We start from the raw sequence: 21,759 nt of genomic DNA on the forward strand, positions 1-21,759 counted from the left end.
GTATAACGATCTGTATAAAGTGGGGCATACAAGAATGGTACTTAATACGGCAGATGTGATCTAACTAATACAAATTCAGCTTCTTGTTCTAGGGCTGCTATGCCTAGTCTCCTCCCTAAGGTGGTACATGTGTCTAGGAGTGGTGTGCAGTGGTTGGCTTATCAAATCTCCATGCCTGTTTTTGTGGACCCCCCTCATTGCACAGGTGACTTAGTAACCTGAGGGTGGGAACACTTTATATCTATCAGATTTTCTCCTGTTCAGTTCCATCCCAGTATTCTAGTACATTTTGAGTGTGAATTTATATTTGGAATATAAATTTTGTCCGGTACATCAGCCACATCTCCCAGCATTATTAGATAAATATACCATCTGTGGCTTCATCCAAATACTTGCTAAAAAGACAAGCTTGAGGATAGAAGACTAATGCCCAGCCCCTTTTCTGTGTAGCAGAGGATCTGGGGTTGCTTACTTGTGTTATGAATCTCCCTATGATGAGGAATCAGTCTGGTATTCTTTATTCTTCATTAAGTGCTAATAAAACCAGCATGGGGGCTTCAGTAAATAGCATTGATCGCTTTCCCCCAAGTTGCTTTTGTTTCACCCACAGATGGGTCTGCATAATTAAGTTCTACCTTACACCTGTCCCATGCAAAAGTGTTATTTTATGAAGGCAAATGGGTGTGCTTACTTGGTTCTGTTGTGCTCTGAGCCCTTTTCTGTTCCACCCAAAACATGCTCATGCTACTCTGGGTGTTCCACTGTTAAGACTGTTCTGTATGTGTGTGTATTATGAAGTGATGGGACACTTCAAAGAAATACAGAATTATAGAATTCCAGGGAGGTAAGGCTCGGAATGAAGTGGCAGTGAAGAAGTAGCTTGTTCAACATGATGGATGTCTGCTGAATAATTTCCAGCTAATGGCCCAGAAGCAGCCACCTGGGCAGTGATGGCCCCTGTGCATATATTTACTGTGTGGGGTAGGCATGCTGCACATGTTCAGTAACTGCTTACTCCGTTGAACATTACAAACTCATCCTGGTTGAGATACTCTCCAACTAAAAATCACTATAAATTTGTAGACATGTCTGGGCTGGCTGAATACAGGGAAGTGGAAGTGAAATGGAGTTGCAGATGTTATTCTCCATAAAAATTCTAAGGGCAAGAACACTGTCAGAACATCCCAGAGCTGATTGTCATTCAAATGAGAAATTTCAAGTACAAGCTAATGTGATCTAAGTTAACATACAAGGTGGGCTGATAATGGCAATGTGCTGAAGGGGGACAGGAAAATTCGTGAAGAAACCTGGAGATTTCAGGATCTAACTTAATAGTTTTTAAACTGGACTGTCATATCAGTTTAGTGGGTCATGGCCAAAATTTTGTTTCACTGGTAGGGAAGTCTCAGTTTAGAGACAGTGAGGGCTCAGCTAAGGGGAAAGTCAAAGGATTCCTACAGTGTCACTCACTGCAGTAACATGATACCTATAACAAGAGGTGGGGAAGCCTGGCTGCAGGAGCGTTCTGAGAATAGACTTCCTTAGAGCCTCACCTGGTTTATCAGAATTTGGTAATCCTTATGCCTACACTTTGGGAGTACTTAGTAAGCCACTGGGTGCAAAGGCTGTAGTCAGAGAAGGTCCAACCCTTGAATTGGTGCATTGGTGACAGTGTAGCCCATGCCGTGGAGCATAGACACTGCATGAAAGAGTGTCTGTGTGCAGAGGAGACATGTGATAGGTCCCTCTCTGGGTTACTGCCCGGCACTCCCGTGAAAATGGACAACATGCTTCCTAGAAAATGGACAATATGCTTTCTGGAGTTTTAAGAACCCACAAATCACTGGGTTTTGCCACTGAGGAGAAAACCAGACACCTAGAAATGTGGAGACTCAACAGTGTAAGGACTAATAAACATCCTATCAGTTCATACAAGGTAATAATCTTTGCTTGGCAAGTTCTTAAAAACCATCAGGTTGGTCCACCCAAGGTTGAGTCTTCAGAATGTGATTGTGACAGCTTGTTCCATTTAGCTGTGGTGCCAGAGCAGGTGAACCATCCACTGGAGATCTAGCCCATTAAATGCACTCTACCAGAAACCAAAGAAAACGTGATGGGGAGATCCCTCTGTACTTCTGCTACTCTGCCCTTGATCTCAGTGGCGCCTGAGGGCCCTAAGATATTTCCTTCTAGGGAGAGATTTATGTTACATCCTACCTAGTAACCAAACACGTTCTAACCCCAGAATAAATGAGAAGAGTATATAATTGTACTTCCAGTTACCAGGGCTTGGAGAAACCCAAACTTGACTTTATAAGCCAGTCAGTCACATCTCACCTCCATAACACTATGGGTCAGAATTGCCATGTGCATCCTAGATGGAGGAATTCTGGTTTTTCTGGAGGACTTGCTAGTCACTCCAAAGTCTCTTCCAATTTTAAGTGCAAATGGTGACCCCCCCCCCCCCCCAGCCTCCCGCCAGAGGTTCTGAACAACCTAAGTCCTGGACTAGGTTTGAAGATGGCTTTTGTTCCTAGTACCCTTCCTGTGGTGGGCGGGGCCCTGGGGGAGGGGTCAGGTGGCTGTGGGCAGAAGAAGAAGCTGAGGATTTCCTGCTTCCCAGGAAGCCAGAAGCTCCCTCCTCCTGTGCTGCTGTCACCTCCCCAGAAACACTGCTCAGTTCTCTCCTGAGCCACGTTCAACATGGTACAAATGTGCTGCCTTTTCAGAGCAAACTGATAAAGTGTGAGGAGTTGAGGTCACAGGTTTTTCTCTAAATAAAAGGTTCCTCAAATAAATGACTGGCTTCCAGCTGTTGCATACTACCAATGGGTGTGAAATACACTTTGCTGAAAAATGCAACCTAGGTTCATGGGGCAGAATCTCTCATGACGACATTATCTTACTTAATATTTTAATTTATACTCCATAGCTTAAAAACTTCCCTCAAGAGACCTACTTTTTAAAACTACCAATCATCTGGAAAAGCAAGTAAGTTCCAGAAGCTCCAGCACCTGAGTAGCTTGCTGCACACAGGCAAATTGCAGGAATGCCTGGAAGTGCCCTCATGATGTTCATGGCACGGCAGCCACAAGGAATCTTTTTGGTTCTAGAGGCAGCAGTGCCCGAGCATCTGTTACAGAAATAGGGAAACGGCAAAAGGTGATTTGCCGGTAGATCAGGTCTATGTGTGATAGCTGCAGGGGTGGCCAGAGGCCAGATCTGATCCAGGTGAGTTTGGAACTTGGAAATAGAATCTTAGGGAAGAAAGGAACTTTAGAGATCATCTGTCCCTCTGCCTTCACGGATGTGTTTAAAAGAAACGAAGTGACTTGCTCAGAGTCACAAAACCAGTTAATGACACACCTAACACTGAAATCCAACTCAATCTCCTGCTTATTAAATAAATTGGGTTAGGGGTGCCTGGGTGGCTCAGTCGGTTAAGTGTCCGACTTCGGCTCAGGTCATGATCTCACGGTTCATGGGTTCAAGCCCCACATCGAGCTCTGTGCTGACAGCTGAGTCTGGATCCTGCTTTGGATTCTGTGTCTCCCTCTCTCTCTGCCCCTCCCCACTCATGCTCTGTCTCTGTCTCTCAAAAATAAATAAACGTTTAAAAAAAATTTTTTTTAATAAAAAAAGAAATAATAATAAATAAATAAATAAATAAATAAATAAATAAATAAATAAATAAATTGGGTTAAAAACAGTACTTTTAGAGTAACCCTGATTCCCCAACTTGTAGAACCTTGTAAGCAAAAACCAAACACTATTGTTACCCCCTTCTCCAACACCCTGCCCTGGCTATGCCCATCTGTGCTGGCCCAAGTAAATTACAAAGTGATTCTCCAGCCCAGTCCAGTGCCTCCAGGGCTGGCATGTGGCAAAGTGGGGAAAGAGAACTTCCCAAGTACGAATGCCTATCACAGACTCTTTGATACCAAGAACTTGTGACTCCTGTAGTGGCCTTGGTCGGGGAGTGATTCTGCCCCAGGCAGAGTCTTCAGGCCTCTCAAGGCAAACACTTGGTTGGGCTCTGAGAGCTTGGCAGTGAGCGCGGAGATGTGACTGATCCCTGCCTCCAAGCTGCCCGGGAGTAGTGAGTCCTGCTGTGGCTTGGCACAAATATGAACTCTGTTTTTAAAAATTTTGGTGGAAAGAGAAAGCAAATTTGAGAGCAAGCCAAAATGTTAAAGTGGATTAGCTGGCGACAGTCCAAGGCAAACAAGACCCAAGTGAGTATGTCTCCTGCCGGACATATTGTGCTCGGGAGGAGAGGCATGAGTGGGGGGATGGCACCCCGCTTGGGGGGCTGGGGGCAGAGAGAGAAGTGGCAGCTCTCAGGGCAAGGATTTTACTGGAGAGTTCTGCACAGACCTCTTGGCGTATCACTTACCCTTTTTTTCTTCTGTGTTGGTTAAAAGGTTCTTTTAGTACAAAGCAAGAAGACTGAATGCCTTATTAAAGCGAACGGTAGGGGAAACAGGCTGTGAGAAGTATTGTTCTTAAAAAGTTGAGCTCCTGGAGGACAAGAAGTGACACCAGGAGTATGGTGTCTGGGGGTAAGCAATCCTGGTGGGTATGAAAGTGAACTCTTTCAGAAAATTCAGGCAGAAATGTTGCTGGAATGAACATTTGCAGCCACAGCAGTGAGACTAGAATGGACAAGGCAGGTGAAGGGGGCTTCGAGTGGTGTTTGTGCCTTAGCTGGAGCTACCTCTGTCTATGCTCACTGTGCTGTAAAGCTGGACACCGGTTACCTGTGGCCACAACATAGGATTCTTGGGAAAAGCCTGTTGGATAGCAAGTGCATCAGTGTTACCCTGTTTCTTGATCTTGAGCTTAGATGGGACATGCTTGCTCAGAGTTTACCCTCCTGGAAGCTCAGTGTCACTTCCTCGCTGCTCGACAGCTACTGCCCACCTGTCTGCATAACGCGTGTGCATGGGTCTTGGGATTTGTGGCACTGGGGTGAGGTGAGGCCAAAAAGCAGGTCCTTGTCAAGAGAAGTAAGTTTGAATGTCCAGCATGGTGGCTGTCTACAAGGAGCAACAGTGAGGACGTGACTTTGGCTCAGGGCCTCTCCCAGGGGCAGTGAGCAGCAGTTGCCTTCTTATGGGAGCAGCCTGTTTCTGCCCCGATACCTCTGCCTGTTGAGAGAAACCTGCTAGAAGAAGATGCAGAACTGTGCACATGGGACCCAGGATAGATGTCCTTTTCCTCATTGCAGGCAGACTCTTGCCCCCAGCAGTCGGTCTTTCCATTCTTCCCCCACCACGTGCTGTGCAGAACGGGCCCTGGCTGTGCTGGAGAAGCCACTTCTGTGTATCAGGGCCAGTGGTCAGTTTTCAGCCTCCCCATACATAAGGGCTTAAAATTGAGTCTTCTGAGTTCAGAAAGGTTCACCTACCAGCCTTTTTTAATGCTCTACCTGGTTCTGTTTGAAATTGGTAATTGCAGAGAGATGTATACACTCACGACAAGCTCGGGAGAGAGCCTCTGTTCTGCCTGGCCCCTGCTGATGCTGGCTGTGGACTGCTTAGTGAGTGTCCCGTACACAATGCTCTCACCCCGTACCTATGGCAAGGGCTTATATCCCCTCTGAACTTTATGATGCACCGAAGGGAAAGAAAGCCTCCACTTTTTACTATGTCTGTCTCTGGTCTCCTGCCAAATGGTGTCATTTCAGCTGCAGGAATGGGGTTTAACAAGTTTCATTTGCTACTTGCTATTACTGACTTACATGCACGTGGAAGACTTGATTTTAGTGAGCACCAGGGAGATTAAAAATTCACTATCTTCTTTTCCTTGGGATTTTGATGGATGCCACCTTTTTATGTCACGGATTCATCGACCACTTCTTGAGCTCTACTATATGGCAGGCACTGTTCTAGACACAGAGGATATGGCAGTGAACAAAAGAAAATACCTTGGTTTCCTGCTTCGACCTGTCTCTCTTTCCTGCTGATTGGCAGCCTAAATATGCTCAATTTTAAGGCATTTGTAATGCATTGGAACTGACTTTTGTTTTAACCTCTATCTCTATATGTGTATCTGTGACTGACACCTTTGGGGCTTTTATCTAAAAAGAACTCAGCAATCCTTTTAAAAAGATCACTTGGGAACACTTGGAGGTAGTCCTGCAATTTTCAGTTCTCTGATTCATAACCATTGCAGATCAGAATGCCAGATTACACACCCACCCACCCACCCACCCCCCACACACACACACAAACAACACTATTATCTTTTGGCCCTGATTGCGTTCGGCACATTCCTGATTAGAGAAGGTTACACTCGTGGCAGGAAGACAGACATTCTAGACAAAGAGAAAAGAGGAGGAAGTATTCAACCTAACCCCCAAATACTTTTAAATTTTGTCTATCTCATGAAACAGTTAGGAATATTGGAAGGAAGTTGTTCATAAAAGAAAAATATTCTGATTTTTAAAAAAAGAATGTGAGGGTATGAGGAGTGGGAAAAGGTTTGTTTAAAGGAGGTGCTTCAAACTGTGAAATCTGAAATGTGTAATGCAGAGTCAAGCTCCCCACTCTGCCCCACTGCACCTACATGTAACCCCGAAAAAGTCACAATTTTTATGCCTTTTCCACATGAAACTTTATTGCATTCATGAAAAAATTTTTGAAAAATCTCCAAAGAGGGAGATTTTTAGGATATGTTCTCTAACATTTAAACTCAAGACAATGCTTCTGAGGCATCTGGGTGTCTCACTAGGTTAAGCCTCCAACTTTGGCTCAGGTCATGACTTCACAGTTTGTGGGTTCAAGCCTCATGTGGGGCTCTGTGTTGACAGCTCAGAGCCTGGAACCTGCTTCAGATTCTGTGTCTCCCTTTCTCTCTGCTCCTCGCCTGCTCGCGCTCTATCTCTGTCTCTCGAACATGAATAAATGTTAAAAAAAAAAAAATTAACTCAAGACAGTGCTTCTAACAGGAACGCGAAGTCCAAACCACTAGGTTGGTTGTGTTATTTAAAGAGCAAACTAGTTGGCACAACCATTAACACATGACCAAGTAAAAAAGATCTGTTAACAGAGAAGAATGAAATTAGCTAGAGGTAGAATAGAAAATTATTTCAAATATATTGGTATACTGATTTCATTCTTTTATTCAATGGAATGCTCCTGGGTGTCCGCTGTTGACAAGATACCATGGAGATTCCCGATACCTAACAATAACCTCTGTCCTTTCACACCCCAGGTGTCTTATATGTGATGCCAAACACGGTGACTATGGGCATGTTTCATGTATTTATGAAAGGGACCATTGTACTTAGCACTTCCTTTATGCCAGTTGCTTTGCAAATTAGCTGAGAAATTAGAAAGACTTACCATACTGTATGCTAGGTTTTGTAACAGAAGCATACCCACTTTGTGCAACAAACTTACCCCCGGGAAGGGGATGGCTTCTACACCAAAAGTGAAATTTGAGCTTCACCGTAAGGTTCATCTTTCTATCTGTTTCTCCTCCTTTGTATCAGTTTTGATACACAAATAAGTTATTCTAATCAGGGACAATATGTAGAAGAGAAGTACTACTGATACATCTGTATCAAAAGAATTACTTGGTTTTGATGTGGAATTTGGCTTTTTTTTTTTTTAATGGGCTTTTAGCTCTGATAGGAACTGTGCAGAAAAATAGTTAGAATCTTTACCAAAATCTTCTTACACTTCCTCATAATAATTCAATCAAACCTGATTTTCCTTAAAGATATGCATTCAAGATTCTTAAGATGAACTTTTACAGTAGTGAACTTTTAAACCCACATGTTTCAAAATGTGGGTATTCTAGAGAGGTTCTTTAAAAACATGAAGGCTCATATTTATTTATTCTTCTTAAAAATGTTTAAGGGTACATGGGTGGCTCAGTTGGTGAATCATGTGACTTTGGCTTAGGTCATGATCTTGCAGTCTGTGAGCTTGAGCCCTGTGTCGGGCTCTGTGCTGATAGCTCAGAGCCTGGAGCTTGCTTCAGATTCTGTGTCTTCCTCCCTCTCTGCTTTTCCCCCGCTCACACTCCATTTCTCTGTCTCTCTTTCTCTCAAAAATAAATAAATATCTTTTAAAAAGTTTAAACAAGTAGTTGCATACAATAAGTACAATTTTTCACTTTTTCCATGTAACAAATTTGGGTAATTATACAGTGAGTCATGTAATGCTGCTTCATTCTTTTTGATGATTATGCAGTATTCCATTACTTATGGTACCATAGGTTATTTAACTAGTTCTCTGTTGATGGGTAAATGAGATGTTTCCAATCTTTTGCCATTACAAACAAGGCTGTAATTAGTAGCTTTGTATAGATATAGTTTCTCACACTTGTGAATTATGAGTATATTAATAGGGTAACTTCCTAGAAGTACAACTACTACATCAAAAGGATTTACATTTAAAATTTTGATAGCCATCGTCAGATTGCTCTGTGTGGATGTTGTACCAGTCCATACTCCCATCAGTTGAATTTAAGAGTGCCCACAATCTTGCAATTTAGTGTAGCATCGATATTTTAATCTTTTCTGAGCTGATATCAGATACTGTAAAAATAATCCTTATTCATTATTGCCCTGTGTGTTTTGTTTAACTGATAATATTAGTTTCTTTTATTTTTATTGAAATGTGCAGTGTTTATACTGTTACCCAAATGAGACTTGTGGGTTTGTCTCATTAATGTTAATCATACTTTCGTTTCTATGGATAAAATACATTCCTAATTAAAAGTATTTGGTTTACATTAAACTTTAAAAAAAAATTTTAAAGTAAAATACAGGGGCACCTGGGTGGCTCAGTGAGTTAAGCGTCTGACTTCAGCTCAGGTCATGATCTCACACTTCATGAATTAGAGCCCCACATCAGGCTCTGTGCTGACAGCTTGGAGCCTGGAGCCTGCTTCGGATTCTCTGTCTCCTGCTCTCTCTCTCTCTGCCCCTCCCCCACTTGTACTCTCTCTCAAAATAAATAAATAAGTAAACTTTTTTTTAAAAAAAAGTAAAATACATATGCTAAAAATGCATACAAACTCCTAGACAATTGAATGGACAATTATAAAGTGAACATACAGGAAATAACCATGCTGGTCAGAAAGGCAGGACATTGCCAGCTTTCCAGAAGCCCCCTGTGTGTCCCTTCCTGGTCACAACCCTGTTCTTCTCCCTTAGAGGTAATCATTCTCGTAACATTCGTGATAATACTATCCTTACTTTTATTTCTATTTTTACCTCCTTTGTATGTGTCCCTAAGCAATATAGTTTCAATGCGGCTGTTCTTAAATTTCATATGACCGGAATTATATTGCATGTTTGTGTGCGTGTGTGTGAGTGTGTGTGATTTTTATGGAATTCATCCATGCTGAAGTGTGTCATTCATTCATTTAGTTGTTATGTAGTATTCCATTATATGACTATACCACAATTTATCCATTCTGTGCATGGGATATTTGGGGCTGCTGGTGCAATACTGCTATAAATATTCTTGTATCTGTATGCTTGGGCACACTTGCTTGAGCTTCCCTACAGTGTAAAGTGAGGCGTGGAATTTCTAGGTGAACAAAAAAGGACTTACTGAGTGATAGGGTATATCTCTGTCTATACCTTCAACTTTACTAGATGATGTGATTTCAAAATGCTGGTGCCAAATGGACACTCCTACCAGTATATTTGAGAGTTTCGATTGCTCTGTACACTAGCCTATACCTGACACTGTCAGACTTCAAAATTTTTGCAGGTCTGGTGGGTATATGGTAGTATCTGCTTATGGTTTTAATTTGCATTTCCCTAAGCATTAATGAGGTTGGACACTTTTTCATGTCCTTAATGGGGCTTTGGGTTTTCTTTTTTTTTTTTCTTTTTTTTTTTTTTATCCCCTATTCATGCCTCCTGCCCATCCATGTATCTAGTGAGTTGTCTAGGGGTTTCTTGTCTGCATTTTTAAGAGTTCTTCATACATTCTAGATATTAGTCCCTTATTGGTTATATATGTTGTAAATGTCTGTTCTCACTCTGTGGCTCATCTTTCTACTCTCTTTATTCTGTCTTGATAAACATAAAATTTGACATTTTGAAGTCAATATATTTGTAAGTTAGAGGTTCATGTGATGTCATACGAGACGTTTCCTACATTTAGTATTTTCAAATATAATTCACCATTTATTTCTCCTCAGAATAGTATAGCAACACGGAAACTTTATTTTTAATGTGGGTTTCTGTCAATCCCTAAGCATCCCTCCTCTATTTTAATGAAAGAATAAGAACTGCTTGACTTTTGAAGGTATCTGTCTGTTGTCCTACATTATATGACAGGTAACACAGCTAAAGCAATGAAGTGTGTTAGGATAAAAGGTAATAAATATATTGGATTTGGAACTCAGCTGTCCAACAAACAGATCCAAGACATAGGAAGCCTTCACGTAGCAAAACTAAACACGTATGCTCACAGGAAAGCCTCTTGAATCCTGATTTGGTATGTAATTCTTACCATCTCGGCCATCTAGTTACTTAGATATTACTTAGAAAATCAGATGAGGAGAAAGTTCCTTCTGTCTAGACCCACCAATAGCCACAAAAGCTGAGCTACTGTCAGCAAGAGAGGAAGCAGAAAAGCTGTGAGAGCAAAAGCTGATGGGTGCATTAAAACTCCCAACAGTTTGGTTCTCTTCAGTGAGGGTACCAAGATTTCATCATGATTGAGCATATCTGAGGACCCCCTTATATTCTGCACTACACCATAATTATTCATCATGGTGGTATTTATATTGTAAACAGAAGGGAAAATTATGCTCACTGTATTCTGTTACAGAAGTTAGAGATATAAAGATATCCATAAAGATGGCTAAATCGGGGAGATAAAGTGCTGGTGTTTAGCTATTCAGAAAACTTGATTATCCCACCAGGCACATTTCCTAGGGGTTCTGGGGACCTGAGGTGATGCTGACGGGGGTTTACATTAGCGGAATGATTGGTGAGACTCAACTTTTCTCAGTCCTAGGGATTGACCCCAAAAAGACTGAGGGCTACACTTCTTACTGCGTCATTCACTGTAGTGTGAGCTGGTGTCCTACCACATGTGGCCTATGGGCAGAGCCTCCCCACTGTTCCCCGGGCCTTCACACTTACCTCCCTCCTCTCCCTTCTCCACTCTGCAGGCAGTGTGATCTGTTTTTCTTTTTGTTTGTTTTAATTTTTTTTATGTTTATTTATTTTTGAGAGCGAGACAGAGCATGAACAGGGGAGGGGCAGAGAGAGAGGGAGACACAGAATCTGAAGCAGGCTCCAGGCTCTGAGCTGTCAGCACAGAGCCTGACACAAAGCTTGAACTCACAGACTGCGAGAACATGACCTGAGCCAAAGTTGGACGCTCAACTAACTGAGCCACCCAGGCGCCCCCAGTGGACAAGCTGTCCACATCACTTTATGGCCTTAAGCCCTTCAATAGTGTCTCTTTGTTCTGAGGCTGAATGTCAAAATCTTCACCATGACCTATGTGGCTGCATGATCTGGCCTCGGCCCACTTCTCTGGCCTCATGAGAACCACTCTTTTCCTCCTGTATTCTGCCTTGCAGCCTGTACCTGGCCTTCCTTGAATGTCCCAGGTTTCTTCCCATCCCGAGACCTGTAGACAGGGCCTGTGTTTTCTCTGTCTGGAAGATCATCTCTCCTCCCATGCCACAGTCCACCCCTTTTGCCCTCTTTTCTTTCTGATTTTATCCTGTTCTAATCCACTGCCCAAGTCCCCTCCCCAAGCCACATCTCTCACAACACTCTGTACTGTTATTTCCCGGTACCTGCCACTGTGGCCATAAGCATTTGTGTGGTTATATGACTGCCTCCTATGCTAGACTTTCAGTCCGTGAGAATGGAGGGATGTCTGTTTTATACCCCCATTGCATCACCGAATCCAGCAAAGTACTGACTCCTAGAAGGTGCTCAGTAAATATTTGTTCAAGGAATAACTGAATAACAAATAAACACAAGGTAACATGTTTGGCATTGTGGGTAAGAGAGAGATCTGGAAATTGAGACCAAATGTAATTAAGAAAATAAAAATCCTAGTTTGGGAGGATCAGAGAAGTTTTAGCATTAGACTTTACTAAGTGGGTAGAATTTATCCAGGCAGCACTGTGGAGGCAGGGGTGGGGCGCAGAGAAAGGTCATACTACATGGATGAAACAGTAAGAGCAGGTAAGGGAGAAAGGGGAAAATAGGATGGGTTTGGGGCTTGCAGGGGAGATATATGTCTGGTTGAAGTTCTGGGTCTGTGAGGTGAGCTGTGGGAGATTAAGACCAGAAGGATTGCTTGGCTCAGATCATGGAAGACACTGGACACCATTCAAAGGAATTTAGATGTTATTCATTAACATCCAAGAAACACTGTTGGTTTAAGGGTTTTGTTTGTTTGTTTGTTTGCATGACGGTGACTTTCATCCGCACCTAGATGCATCACTATCATTTTACTCTGTCATTCTTTCTCTAGTCTCAGAAAGAGTCTAATGCTAACCCACCCATCCACAACCCTCTAAATCTCATCCTTTATACCCATTGGAGTATATCACTTCAACACCTCCTCTCCCACATGTCGTCAACCACTGCCTGCCATGCTGCCATCTACCACGTGTTGTCCCCTCATGCTCCAGTGAGAGCCACATTTGAACTTCTGCTCGTGATTCTTCTTTCTCTACATCACCCCGCCACCTCCAGCCATGGTTTTTGTTGCTTCGATTCTGATGTCCATGACAAAAATGCCAAGATTATAGCTCTGAAGTGACTTTTCTCCTAATGGCAGTTTTCACGTTAATTTACTCACCCACCACGAGCCGGGCACTGTTCCAGAATGGAGATGCAGCACTGAAACAAAACAAGCCAGTCCCCACCCATCTGAAGTTCTACTGAGGAACCAGAAAACCAATAAGCAAATTTGAGACCGAGTGGCCACATAATGAACACTGTTAGTGCCGGACACCATTATTATAACTGGTTACCTGTGTGTTTCCAGTTTGATGTCCGACTTTTCCTCAGTCTCAGTCTCAGAAAATTATTTCTTTTTCTCTCAAACTAGTAACGTGGTCTGACTTCCCCATTTGGGGCAGAACAATATGATTTTCCCAAATACCCATGTTTTATCTTTGGGTCCATTGTCGGCATATTCCCTGACAGCCAGTCTGTTGCTAAGTCCTGAGAACGAGTCCCTCAAAATATCTGTCACACCACTCTGCCGGGCCTTGGTTACCCTTTGCTGAAATTCTTCTTTCAGAAACCTCCCTGCTTTCTGGGATTTTGCTCCTGTGTCTTATCTTTTCTCCTGATACCAGATTCATCCTCCTCAAACTTTTCCTTCAGTGTCTCACTTGTCAGCTAAAAGCCTCAGTAGCACATTCACTAAGGATCAAGTACAGATGTTTATAAAGTTTTCCCTCCAACACATCCTTTAGAGACCTTTGCTGTCATATATGCTATAATGCATCTGCTTCCGATTAAATCATAATGAAACTGCCATTTTTGTGTATCCAAAATGGGTGAATCCTGGCAATTTATATGTTTCAGCCTAATTACACTTATCACATAATGGGTTGCCTATGTGTCTTTCTCCCATGTTACATTGTGAGTTCCTTGACAATCATGTCTCGGTGCTAATGATGCTCCCATCTCTACTGTCTGCGACAGCATCTAGCACATAATAAATAATGGCAGTCGAATGCCCCCAGCCATGTCATGCTTTGCTCCTGCTGTGTCCACCAGTAATGCTTACTGACTTGCGTAATCACATCTGGCCCACCCTTCACTGCCAGCCTGACTCATGCCTCCTTCATGCTAATGCTCACTACTTCTCCCACCACACCTCTGAGCACAAGCATTGCCCCCTCTCCTGTACCCTCCCCCACCTCAAACAAGTCAAATATCATTGTTTAACATCCAGGTCATATGTTAGGTGTTTTACATAGTATTTGCCATGTTGTTTAGCATAAAGTTGCACCCTTAACAATGAGTTGAAAAATCTCTGTTTCTAGCCCTTATCTCTCACACTCGGGTCATTAGTGCGATGTTTCCAACTGTCTGCGGCCAAACTGCACTTGGGTGACTCACGCGCTCTCTTTGGCAGACCTGAAACTGAACACATCCCCTACCATCTCCCAGACAATCTTTTCTTAACCCCCATCTACAACTGTACCTTTAAGCCATCTTGGCTCTCTTTCATTCTTGATCCTTTTCCTGAAATCCTGTTGCAATGGATCATCACAGTGATTGCATAGTCTTCATCCTGACTCTAGATTTTCATGGAATATGTAAAGTCTATCCCTGGCAGCTTTAAGAGGAGACGCATGTCTCCCAAACCACAAGAACATTCTCTAGGACTTACAGCCTCCTGATACACAGGCCCCTTACCCCCAGCCCTGCCCCTTTTCTGGGTTCCTTACTGTCTGCAAACCTCTCCTCTAATATATGTTTATATGTTTTCTGGTAGATTATCTGTGTGATTCTCTTCACTAAAATATAATGACCTTTTAAATAATAATCGCCTTTGTCTACCAACCTATCACAGATATCACTATGTTTCCAAAACTATTTCTCTGTACTGGTGGATACAGGAAAAGTGTTGTTGAAACAAGTTTTCTTCATTATTGGAATGATTTCTGGAGTCCCTTCCCTTAGCACTTTGTGAGACAGCATCTTCTTCTGGTTCCCTTTTGTTTCCTTTGGGCTGGTTTTTATGTCAGCAACTGAGTCCCGAGATCCATAAAGACAAGGTTCACGTGGGATACCTTCTGCTGTGTTCAGTGCACTGCCACACAGTTAGACATTCATAGACATGCTCAGAAATACTTGTTTGAATAATATGTTTTATGTGTATAACTTCTGTTTTTGTATATTGATGAATTGTGTGTCTCTGAATGTGTTTCCCATACACTGTCTAGGAAATATTCATCGATGTGGTCTGGGAGGCAGGGATATCTTGAACATATTTTCTGGCCATCAAGCCATTGTAAACCATTATGTCATGGGCTCCAAAAACTCATGGCTGTGGGGGGCACAGGTGAAGAGCCTACCTGAGCTGCAGCATGTAATTCCTTTTCTTCCCACCTGCTTGGGAGTCTTCCTTTTCCTTCTAAACATGAGAGACTAATTTTTCTGTGTTAAACATAAACGAATGTGTACGTGTATATATGTGTGTATTGTGCTTATGTATGCATATGTACATATATATGTATATACATATATGTGTGCATGTATGTATATATGAAGGAAATACACCAAAACGTAAATAGTGGTTATTTCTGGATGGTGGCTTTTTCCAAATTTTCTAAAAGAAAATTACTTCTATTAACAAAGAAAACCCTACTAGATGTTATTTTTAAAGGACAGGAAAGAACATGATTATTAAATGGTTGCTTAGGTCCACCCTCAGCATGAACCTAAGACAAGGGACAAGCAGGTGTCCGGTAGGAAACAGGGTGATCGACATCTCAGTATCTTGAGAGGAGGGAAAGTGACCAGAGAGTGAATTTGGGCTGATGTGTAGGATGGGCCAAGGTTGCGAGCTGAGGAGCTGGAAACTTTGGTTGTGAAGGACAGGAACCTTGGACAGTGAAAGGAAAGAGAAGGAAAATTCAGGGGGTGGGCAGTTGGGGAGGACGAGGGAATGAGTTCATCAGGGTTTCCCCCCGAATGCAGCTATTTAGTGAAGCATGGAAAAGGTAAGGAAGAGCTGAAAGTACACTTTCAAGTTCATGAGGAGATTCTATGAAGAGATACACAGTGTGAGAGACAGAAAGCAGACATGTTTCAAGTTTGATTTTAAGCCCCTGTAATTCCAGAGGGGTTTCAGAGTGACTGAGCGTGGGGATATTGGGACCCAGGTTAGGAAGACACAGAGAGCCTCCAGGAAGGAAACTGGTTACCCTACATGGGCAGCAAGGTTTCGAACACGAGATTCATCATTAGGTCAAGCCCCAGCTCTTCCCCGGCCCCTCACCTCCCTCTCTCCCTTCAACTCCCACAGTCTAAGTGTAGAGGGAATGTTTTCTGATAAGAATTCTTGGGAAAGAGGCAATTTCTAACCTTTCTGAACTTGAAACAAAAAAAATAATTACATGAAACCAATATTTTCAAGGATGTTTCTCCCACACTTCCTGGTTCCATGGTGCTCTCAGAGGGTTCCCTGAGCAGAGGGGAAAGCAGAAAGAAGAAAAACAGGGAGATGAACTCTTCCTTCCTGTGACTGATTTCTTTCACGGGGGTGGCCTTCCTGAGGTGGGGAGAGCCTGGCCTGTCACTTGGGAGGGAGCACAGCAGGGCGTAACTCTGTGCCACCTTCCAGGCCAGTTGGTCCTTCTCAGTAGCTCCTAACAGCATCCTAGATAAGGAACCCTGGGGTCCGCATGAGCAGCAGACATCTAGAAGCCAAAAGGAGACCCTTCAGGCAGAGTAGAAAGCAAGAAAGAACACATAAGAAAGTCACAAAATCAATCCTTAAAAAAGCTAAAGTAAAAATATACTTTCTGGTGTTTATATCTTTCCTGTATGCACGATTCAATATTTTTACTACTCTGTATCGCAGTTTGTGATTCTGATGGCTACATTAAGGAAAATTTCCAGTCTGGGCTCTACATTGAAATTTGGGGGTAGAAAAAGATTCTTTTAAACCAGTTAACATAGTATTTGCAGAGTTCCCTGTGTATAATGGAAACAAGAGGGCACATAAAGTCCCCATCAAGGATAATACCCCCGCCCCCTGCTGCCCCATCTAATGGGGGAGATATAGTCCCTCTGTAAGAAGTCCCTGCTGTAATTGGGAAGGCCAGGGAAAGCACAGAGGCTGCCTGCTAAGGAAGCCATTCAGAGCATAAACAGCTCACAATGACAACTGCCTCTCTTACTGAACTCTTAATATGAGCCTGGCATTTTATGTATAATCTTTCATTTGGTCCTCACAACAATTCTTCAAGGTAAGTATCATTATCCTCATTTTGCAGATGAGGAACATGTCACTCTAAGAGGTTCAATAACTTGCCCAAGGTCACACAACCAGAACGTGGCAGAACATAGATATGAGCCCAAGTCTTGCTGGTGTCCACTATGCACACTGCCTTCCACTGGACAAGCTCACTAAGGGAAACAATTGGATAATTCAAGCCAAAGCACACAAAGTAACATTTTACCCAAATAGTCTAAGTCCTATCATTTCCCCCTTGATCATCTGAGTAAAACACACCTGCATTAAAATACCAAGAACATTCCATGTTCCCTATATCCCATGTGTCAATCGCTCACTGGGTAGCAGAACAAGGCATGAGTCAGGAATGTGGAAGAGGCTCTTTATTATGTCTTAACCATGGGAGTAGTAATTCAGGCATACTTCTGACTCACTGGCTTCCCAGTCCATCAGAGAGAAACATCAGAAGATACAGCCAACTGAAGATGCACTTAAAAACATATTGCCAAATAGTTGCCTCAAATTCTTTATGGACCAAGAAAGGGTTTAAATCTATAATATATAAATATGTTCCCCATTCGTGGCTATTATTATACCACTGGATGTCCAATGATGTCTCTTATGCACCCAGGGTCTGCAGAACATCTCCAGTAGCTCAGAAAGCTTATGTCACGAGTGTCTAGTATTTGAATGGAGCCTACATTGTATTATATAAAGTATTTATGAAAAGGGTGTCTATACCTGAATAGTGGGAGATAGGGGAAATATCAACATAGGGCCCTCCTTAAAGATAAAAGAATAATGAGGAGGTCTGGTTAATAAAAGCCACTGCTATACTGAAGTGGGTCTCACTGATTCTTGCCCCTCATGGAAAATGCCAAAGACAAGTACTTCTGGACAGTGTGTGCTGTCGGATGTGAAAATGCAGTTCAAACACTACAAAACTCAGGTTTTCCAGCGATGGAGTGTGCCGAGGATTCCAAACCAGGCATCCCACAGAATTATGAGGGAAATATATCTAAAAGCTAACTACAGGCCCCTACCCTGGCCTACTGAATTGAAATGCCAAAGGTATAGGGTGATTGGATGTGGAACATATATATGAATTCCAAGCTGAGAGATATTTTCTAAATAATAGAAATAATTATCATCTCAAACAAATTTAATGGCCTTTCCCCCTGCCCCCACACTTTCATTTAAACTTTTCTTATTAGTCCTTTTTAATGATGATTCTTAGAAAATCATCTCAAAGAGATTATGAATGGCTGTCATTTTTGAAGTTAAGAGCTATGCATTGGTGTTCACTACTCTTTCATGAAGTTACCAACTGGGCTATGTAAAATAATAGCCTCCTTATGAATGTGTCTGTATTTTCTCAGGGTTTAGAGAACAAGCATTCAGTTTGCCTACATGCATTTATTTCTTAGATGTCTCACACAGCAAACTAGCAGACAGATGTACAGGTGCACAGAGACAATTATAACTTGAGGTTTAAAAGGGGGTAAAAATTCTTCTGCAAGACCTAATGGAGATATATATATATATAATGAAGTGACCCAAACCTCTTCTAGATAGGTCCTTGAGGATAAGATGGATCTACAAAATACGTGAGATGCTTTCCAAGACCTTGGGAATCCACAAACATCCAGACATCACTTAGGAGATCAATTCTCCTTTGCAGGAGCCACCGTAGCACAGTGATTAAGGACAGCCTTGGAATCAAACCAACCACAGTACAGATCTCACCCCCTTCACTTGCCAGTTGTATGATCCTGGGCAGGGCCTCTCAGGGCTTCAGTCTGCAAAATGGAGGTAATGGTATTACCTACCCCATAATGTTGTGGTGCAAATTACATGAAATGATGCAAGCCAGATACTCAGCTCTTTGCCTAGCATGTGCTAAACACTCAACAAATATTAGCTATTAATAATAATAATGACAATAAAAATATTTTTAAAAACTGTCTCTCCTTTCAGAATTTTAAGAACTGTGTAAAGAATAAAATGTCAAAGTCAGCATCTATAAAACCGTTAAATTCTGCCACTAAATTCTCCAGATCTTATAGCACATCTATACATTAAACTGGCAATGACAGTAACTTATAGTGTGGGGAACTAACTAATCAGGACGGCAGATACCACCCCTCTGCCCCACCTCCCTATTAATGTAATGTATATAAAATTCCTAAGACCCTTTGCCTTAGTAAAGATGAACTCTGTGGTCACCAGCACCTTCTATGAGTTACTTCACAAATGCTTGTGTACAGCTCCTGGCTTTCTTCAGAATCTCCTCTCCTTTCTGAATTCTAAGTATCCCCTATCTTCCTCACAGCTCAGAGTAACTGCCATTTTACCTTGATGCTGAAGTGTTTTCTTTCCCTAATGAACAGTTTTTGGCTGGCTGGAGTTCTTACTAAGGGAGTTTGAAATTGTTTTCTCATTTCTATATGGCAAGTATGATGGAACCTTTAGCATCATAATCTGAGCCACAGTCAAATATGAGATCATACTCTTTAATTTACCTTGGACTTTTCTCTTGGCTGAGCCATTGCTTTTTAGAATATTTCACACCTCCAATAGCACTAGAAGTTGACTTTCTTTGAGGGGCCTTATTAAAGAAACGATTCCATTGCTTCTGGTGTCTGAGTAGAGTAGGTGTGGCCACACTGGAATATGGAAGCTGGGTCTCTGGAAGGCTCCCTCATTCACCCATTGATCCACTCCTTCAGCCAGCCATGTGGCCTCACAAACCAACCACATGCCTTGGAAAAATCACAGATTACCACATGTCACGAACCCTAGAGATACTTGAAATCGGGAATTTTAGGTCACTTACTGCCAAAGACGTGCTACATAAATGGTTAAACTTTTCTCGGTTTCTTTCCCCCCAAATGAATGTCATAGTGAGACTTGCTGGCAAGGCACAGGGATCCTAAAAGAGTTGAAACAAAGAAACAAAACAGAAGGGTATGAAATAAACACTAATGATCACTGTCACTAGGACTTCATATTTAATGCATCTCTCTTTATATTCTTCCTGGCTCTCCTCCTGCTTTTATGTGTGGGATGTTGGGAAACCACAGGACTGCTCAACGAGCATCTAATGCGAGGAAAAGTATATGGATTTGAGCCCTGCCAGAGTTAGTGAAAGTGGCCAGTCAGCGATCCTCATCTGGATCCTGGACTTGGTTGGCTTCTTCTGAACCTTCAGACCAAGGAATGTCCTACACAGCACTGTGTTCCCTCCATTTCCTCTTCTAAAAAAATGATGGTGTATCTGCCAGGTTGCACTCTGTGCATTGGGTTGCTAGAAATACAGTAGGTTGCACTGATGATTTAACTCTGTTTTCTATAAAGGGCTACGGGATCTCGTGCAGATTTTTGCAAAGTCATATGCAAATCACAGAGCCCCGGCCCTTTTCTTAACAGGATGGCAACCTTGCTCCTCGGTGGCACCTGGGACCTGGAGATCCTTTCTCCACTTACGTTTAGCGCGCAGCCTGGGACTTGTCCCTGCAGCTCACCGGGTTAGCCGTGCCGCCGTTGGGACCTCCCACCTGGACTCCCATCACCCACCTCTCTTGAGACTGCTCTGGCAGGGCTGGTGTGGGGTACAGCCTTTGCTCAGAGGGCAACATGTTCCAGGCAAAATCTGCCCCCCTGGGCCATGGGCTTGCCCCTCGGGCTCCCTGCTTCTCTACCAGGTGCGATTCGAGGTTGCTGAGCTTCTCTCCAAAGTTGAATATGGTGGGACGGTAGGGATCTGTGAGAGGCCCCATGACCCAAGCCACTCCCCCTGACTCCCAATCCAAACACCAGGCACCCCAGGTCCTCTTCGCCCCGGGCGTCTGCCATGTGAGTGGGCATGCTCATCCGAGGGACATACTTATCTCTGGAGTTTTTGTCCAGATTGAACATTTCTATTGTCAGTGGCTCCTGACCTGGAAAACCCATCATTCTAATCTAGCCCTCCTCCCCCACATCATGAGAAAGAGGGAGGAGGAATAAGGGGTAGTTTATGGTAGAGAAGAGGAGGGTTAACTCTAGCGGTTCCCGAACATTGGCCCAACCATGTCCCCAACCAGTGTTCTCTCTGTGTCAGCCTGCCCAGCTTTTGTCGGGATTTCCTGGCTCCTCTAACTTCACTCTGGTTCAAAGACCACCCTCCTGACTCCCAAATTATCCTGTCGGGGGTGGGGGATGGGAAGAGGGAGAAGAAATAAATGAAACAAACTGGCTGCATGTTGGTAACTGTTGAGACTAGATGGTCGGTTCATGGGCATTCATTATACCATCTCTCCACTTTTGTATGTGTTTGCAATTTTTCATAATAAAAGTTAAAAGTTTAAAAAGCCCTCCAGCTTCCAAGACACTCAAGAGAGCCCCATCCCCTAACAGAGTTTCCTGGAAACCCCACACCAAGGCAAGAAAGAGGCAAAGAGGATTCCATTACCTACATATATATATATGTATATATATATACTCATTTTCTAATTTTTTAAGGCCCACTGCTTTATTTTCAATAGACTAAACCATATTTCTAAGAGGGCCCCACGTTGGGCTTACTTCCTCCAGCTGGGTTATGGGGGAGGGCTGGGTAAAGGGGTCTTTAAAATCCTGAAAGTTTACACTTCCATGTACCTCGCAATCTTGTGAGGATGGGACTTGTTCAGTGTTCTGAACTTTGTGGAGGAAACACGCGCCCAATTCACAGTGTCACTCCCTGGAATTGCACCTGGCTCAGGAAAGGACTGTCTTTGTACTTGAACTTAATCCAATGGAGAACCTTAACACGGGCATTTGCATGACTGAGAATTGCTGC

General features: G+C 42.9%; 1 protein-coding gene across 1 annotated transcript in view; it reads left to right on the top strand.

Moving 5' to 3' along the window:
* Window positions 1–20,833, top strand: part of LOC125921576 (kalirin) — a 283,687-nt gene extending 262,854 nt beyond the window's left edge. Inside the window, exon 35 of the mRNA XM_049629181.1 lies at window positions 20,367–20,833. Within this exon, the coding sequence (XP_049485138.1) occupies window positions 20,367–20,429 (63 nt within the window). The 3' untranslated portion in view covers window positions 20,430–20,833. The remainder of the gene's footprint in view (window positions 1–20,366) is intronic.
* The last annotated feature ends 926 nt before the right edge of the window (window positions 20,834–21,759 follow it).

The sequence above is a fragment of the Panthera uncia genome, chromosome C2, assembly GCF_023721935.1.
Source record: "Panthera uncia isolate 11264 chromosome C2, Puncia_PCG_1.0, whole genome shotgun sequence".
In the NCBI taxonomy this organism is placed as follows: Eukaryota; Metazoa; Chordata; class Mammalia; order Carnivora; family Felidae; genus Panthera; species Panthera uncia.